The sequence below is a fragment of the Triticum dicoccoides genome, chromosome 5A (assembly GCF_002162155.2).
Source record: "Triticum dicoccoides isolate Atlit2015 ecotype Zavitan chromosome 5A, WEW_v2.0, whole genome shotgun sequence".
NCBI lineage: Eukaryota > Viridiplantae > Streptophyta > Magnoliopsida > Poales > Poaceae > Triticum > Triticum dicoccoides.
The window spans coordinates 98,989,141-98,994,906 of NC_041388.1; the positions used below are offsets into that span (position 1 = coordinate 98,989,141).

Consider the following 5,766-nt stretch of genomic DNA (forward strand, 5'->3'; position numbering starts at 1 on the left):
GTTCCCCACTAGGACAGAAATGAACATGTGCATGTAAATCATTAGGAAACTGCTGCTACTATTCTCTGCAGCTAAAAATCGATGAGCTGCAATCAGTTCTGCGAACATCTTAGTCAGAGGAACTCTCAATTTTCTTCTGCTGCTAGCTTGTTTAGCTGACTGAGATCGGTGTTATATGCTACTTTTTTAACTTGTGAATTATATGCGTCTCTTGATACATGTATGTATTGCTTTCGGGGGTGATTTCTGCTACTGTGTACTGCAGTTGGTCTGTTCTTGTCCTGGCCTACATGTGATCTCTCAAGCTACTGCTGCTAACTAATTAACTGGTTCATTGCATATTGCTTCTTTTGATAAGAAATGTTTGTTCAACTTGTATGCTCACAGAGTGCATATTTCGATAACTTACATTTTCAACATTGTTGGCTGAAATTAGTATAATTTCCCTTATGTATATGATGTTGGAATTCTTGTGGGTGTCCATATACAAGAAAATTATTACTATCTTTCAGTATGCTCGTATTCATCTTCTTAAGTAGCCAAGTTCTTTAGGATTATCAATCCTCTTATTTATGACTATATGCTCACTGTATGTTCCTTCTTCACAAGTGAGATGTCTCTTGTAACTAAATTTTGTGGGAGCATACTTGCAGGCCTAGTGTATTCTATAGTGAAATGGTTAAGTTTGCCACTGAAGTGTTAGGAATGAACATTATGATGCTTGAAACTGTGTATTCAGAATTTCAGAGATATTTACTTTTGTTGTGGTGTGAGTTAATTCCAACTTTTAAGAAGGACAGGCGCAGCTACTTTTTTTTTCTGTAGTATATGGTTTTTATTACTTCATATAACAAGTTTATGGTCCATGGAAAAATCACTACAAAAATATCTTCAACATGTCCAGAGGGAGTTTTGTATAAAATCAACTTTCTAAGTTCAACCTAAACGACTACAAGAAAACAAATGGGTGAATTTTCTGTGACTTGTAAGATTTACAAGCTTTCTTACGTCCTTTTTCGGTTTGTATAGTGTATGAGAAATTTTCTGTACTTTTATTAGCACATATGGTTGTTTCAATATATGATAAACTGAATATGACATTTACGGTTATATTTTATCATTATATTGATATTTATTGCTAGCCACTTGATGTGATCTTGCTTGAAAAGATTGCATATTATGATCTATCATGAGTGAAATTTAAACATATTTTCTCCTTGTGGGTGCAGCTATAACATCGGCAGTTCAAAGATAAGGCACAATGGCAGGGAACAGAGGAAAAGGGATAGTTGAAGAAGCTGCACCCATCCTTGACGTAGGTGTTACTAGCTACCTCTACTGAAATATGCATGCCTTCTTATCATAAGCACTCCGTCTTAGTACAAAAATGTGTGTAGATATTAAGAGACAATATTCCCCATGGCTGCCTTCATTAGTTTTTGATGATAATCAAATGTGCATGGTGCACCATATGAAAAACACAATATCTTCTGTATAGATGTAATTATTCTAAATCATGTTTCATTGTGTATACAGAATATCCCTTCTCCGGTTGCCACCTTTAAGATGGGAAACATACACAAGTTCTCTCAGAACTATGAGAAGTGTGTGAAGGATATTAGAGCTGCTATGGATACCACCGATGTGAAGTTTACAATCGTTGATGGTGGAAAGGACACAACTGTTCCTGTCACTCCGGGCGAAGATAACACAAGCCGTGGGGTATATGTGATTAAAATCACAGACAGCCAGTACAACCTCTCCCTGGTGGCTACTAAATACCAGGCTTGGTTCAGGGGGATTGTTACTAACAATGGAGGCAGATATGAGATTGACAAGATGCCAACCAAGATGATGAAGGGCTCTACATCACTCCATACCGATGGACAGTATCCACATTTGCTGTCTGGTGGAGATAAAGTTGAAGCACTAAAGGTGGGATTTCATCGATTGCTCCATGCCTTCCCTGCTTTGGCTACTCTTGGGAAGGATGAGAACAAAAAGGTCACATCCGAGCATAAGGAGGCTTTGGCGTGCTAATAGTCATGTTCTTCGAAGGGCCACGTTTCCCTGATGTGGAAAATTTGGTGAAGCACCTACTGACCCGTATGGAGGACGGTGTGGTTGGGGAATCGAATGGAAAACTGATAACTAACTGGTGTGATACCAGCGAAAATTTTTACGATGCAACTAAGAATGATAGAAGAATTGTCATCTCACATGAGACCTCGGAGGTGATGAAGAAGGTTAAAAATGGTTTCCGAATCTTGTGCCGGACAATGTGGGATAAATCCTTGGCTGGACAGGGAGGCACCACAGGAAGCAGCAAAGGCAGAGCCAGCAGCAGCAAAAGCAAGAAGTGAAGAAGCAAAAGCAAGAAGTGAAGAAGCAAAAGCAAGAAATAAGAACTGAAGGGTTAGTACCTCACTAATCAGTGCGAAATGGACTCTACTGCTAGCACTATTTCCATTACTATGCTTTATTACTTAGTGAAGATTGCAGTGAACCACTCTATGTATTGTCTACTACTCGGTTGATATTCTGTACGATTAATATCCTGCAGTTAGTTTGTGTGTTCACTTGACGTTCTCTTTTGCACAAGCTAACTAAATGCACATGTTATATGTACAAGTTTTGCTTATGTCCGTATTCTTCTTCTTCACATGATGCACAAAATGTTTAAATTTGATTGTACATAAGATAAAATATTGTAAACAGAATAATATAAGATGCAGCGTACATGGCAGATTCTTCCGGTCCTCAGTGTTCCAAGTCATGTAAACTCTTAACAGCCTTCCAGGTAACCTTGACAGAAATTTTTGTGGAATCATGAAGATACACCACTTCATGCACTGTTCCATGATACCCCGAACCAAATCGACCTTCCTACATACAACACGGCAGCTCTTGAGAAAAAACACCATCTTTCGGGGATCCTTCAATACAAAGAATTTTTTTTTGATGAAAAGACGGCCCTAGAGCCGCATTTCATTGATTAATCAGGAGAGGAACAAATACAAAGACTTTAGAGTTAGAGACTAGGTGAAAAGCCTGAAGCTGGCATCCAGAAAAATACAGCGAGATACAAAGAATAAGGTAACTGTATCTCATCACTCCTACGACCGAACTCATTCTGCAACCTGATTCTGTAACTCCAGAAAAGAGGCAGATCACATCTCTGAAGCCACTGGTCTTCGCATAAAGATTCAGATTAAGGCCATCAACAGGAGCACGAAGTATCTCAACATCAACCTTTGCTTGAACTGCATTCCTCAACACCAGAAACTTCATATCCAATCCACACTTCTCCCCGTACAGACGCCGAGTTTCGATGAATGGTCCTGCTTTGTACATGTTCATGAACTCAGTAAACTCGGTACATCCTTCAATCAGAATGTCATCTTTTGGCCCATCTTCTGGCTGGTCATCAGTCCGTACAGAAAGCTTGAATTCAAACAACACACGGCTTCTCATGTGAATACATCGAGCAGGGCTAGTCAGCAATAAATGTGCAATGCCCTACATTAAGGATCAACAAGCACTACATCGTATAAATAGTTCATACTCATTAGTTACTAGGAATTGATGGCATATCATCACCACATGTGCATGAATAGAAAAAAGACAAGTGTTCTGTTTAATAGTGATTATCTGACTTTGAAAGTTGCCCGGTGAATGAAAGATAAGTTTGAGCTTGCACATTAAAGAAGAGTTTGAATGATGCCCAAAAATACAGATTATTAATATCCTGTGTCATTGATTAACATGTGTTGTGTGCTACGGTTCGGGAGAGGCTCTTGCCCCTGGGGCCAGATAGAAAAAATAATCCTCCAATACTTGCTTGCTTTACTCCTCATAGAGGGTCCTCTTTGTATAGAGGTCCTACAATACAATATAGGTAACAAATCATAGATCATGTCTCTTAACTGGCTGGAGGCCCAAGCTAAAAGATACCTTCCTAATTTAAAATAAAAACTTCGAAACAAAGTGATCACAAGGATCCTCTACCGAACTTGGTGCTGGATGAGCCATGTACTATACGTACAAATAAAACATGCATAGCACAAACTTGCAAGAACACCGAATACATCTGGTGTGATAAAGAGAAGCGTGCAGGTAGAAAGATGCAAGTTTGCAGAACTACCGTATCCCGCTTCACATTTACAGCTTCATAATTGTCAATCCCACGCCTGTACACATAGTTGCGCAAAGGTTCAGCATTCTCACGTACTGCGAAAAAACCAAATATATTGGCACATCCAGGTTGGACGTGGCGATAACCAGCAATTTTGAGATCAATGAACTGCAGCACGCCGCTCGGTACACAATGGCAACCGTGTGAGCAATCAATGGCCCTAACATTGTTGTTCACATTGACTGAGAAAACAATAAAGGAAGCATGTGACATATACAGAGATTTCAAATTAGTAAGAATATGCTCATATGACGTATGGCCACAACTGAAATTAATCAGAGATTTCAAATTAGTAAGAGTATGCCACAACTGAAATTAATCTTTTTTTTATAAAAATATATATACCTTCAGACTCATCATAGAGTTGATATTGGCTACCGAAGAAATGCTTGTGTTTTTCAATAAGGGGATCGTTGAATGTCCGGAAAAGAAACATTGCTGAAGGGCCTCGAAGTTGAATATCAGGATTTTGGAACACAGCATCAGATTGCTCATCAAACTCACTACTAACCCTTGGGAAATCATCAACGGTAAAAGGTTGGTATTTCTCTGCATGAAAAAACATTAAAATAATCAAGTCAATAGAACAAAATGAAGGATATTGCTTTTTTCTTCTTCTAGAATACACATGAGCATCGATATATTCATAGAAGAAGGATCTTAAGTTTAGACCAAGTAGAAGCACCAACTATTATTGATATGGGATATAGCATAAGTTGGTTTAAAATCCCTTGATGAATCACTTGAGAAAGCTTATCTGTTAAACCAACTGCAAGCCACATGGCTGTATACATGCATAGGAATCTATGTTTCTCAAGACAAAAATGCCTATATTACAAACATGGTCACCGCGTGTATGATCCGGAAGGAACTGCACTATGGTTCAATTCAAGAAACTTAAACCAGGTTAGGAAAAAAAGTACCAATCTCAACTAATTTAACGTAGTAACTGCTCCGGTGAAATAGCCAGGTAATTTCAAGTCACTTGAAAGTTTCTTGGATCAGGGGCTGATTTACTCGGGAATCAAATTGCATCAGGATACACATGTATTCAGGGATCAAATTGCATCATCAGGATACACATGGAGCCTCACCTAGGTCTTCATCCTCCTCTTCGTCGTCGCTGACAGCCTGATGGTCGTCGTCCTCAATGCTGGCGGTAGACATGGCTGAGTCCACGCCGTCGCTCGGAGGAGTTGAGGGGGAAGGTGGCCTCTTCATTTCCGTCTCCGATTCGTCTCCGCTGTACATCGATGCCGCCGCCGCCGCCAGCGAGAGGAAGAGAAAGCAAGGTACGAGTTCGATTGGTGGATCAGGTTGTCAGAGACATATGCGCTTTCTTGTCTCGGAAATTCTAACCGGCTGGCGCGGGCCAAGGCCACTTTGGGTGGACTGAGATCCCGTGCCTCGCCAGATCCAGGTCACGCCATGCCTTGCCCCCCTACATCCATCGTCCAAATCAATCCTACGGCGGACAAAATTTCTGTTCTAACCTTTTCTGTAAACTTAATCACAAGTTGACCTGGTTTTGAAAAGATTTCCGAATCTGACCTTTTTTGGTCACGCCAACA

The 5,766-nt window shown here is 40.0% G+C and overlaps 1 protein-coding gene across 1 annotated transcript; it reads right to left on the reverse strand.

Annotated features, from left to right (window-relative positions):
• Positions 1-2,785: 2,785 nt before the first annotated feature.
• LOC119299244 lies at positions 2,786-5,446 on the reverse strand. Its single transcript, XM_037576491.1, has 6 exons — positions 5,290-5,446; positions 4,541-4,744; positions 4,145-4,377; positions 3,081-3,519; positions 2,895-2,951; positions 2,786-2,805 (listed from the first exon to the last, which is right to left on the reverse strand). The coding sequence occupies exons 1-6, from the start codon at positions 5,444-5,446 to the stop codon at positions 2,786-2,788; spliced, it is 1,110 nt and encodes a 369-aa protein (XP_037432388.1).
• Positions 5,447-5,766: the final 320 nt, after the last annotated feature.

Bases quoted from the DNA above. Each gene is read 5' to 3' on its own strand.
- LOC119299244 (XM_037576491.1), bottom strand. From the start codon at position 5,446: ATGTACAGCGGAGACGAATCGGAGACGGAAATGAAGAGGCCACCTTCC. The intron at 3,520-4,144 runs GTAGTTCTGCAA...TCCTTAATGTAG, and splicing joins TAAATGTGAAGCGGGATACG to GGCATTGCACATTTATTGCT. The intron at 2,806-2,894 runs GTATGTAGGAAG...ATTTCTGTCAAG, and splicing joins TTCTCAAGAGCTGCCGTGTT to GTTACCTGGAAGGCTGTTAA.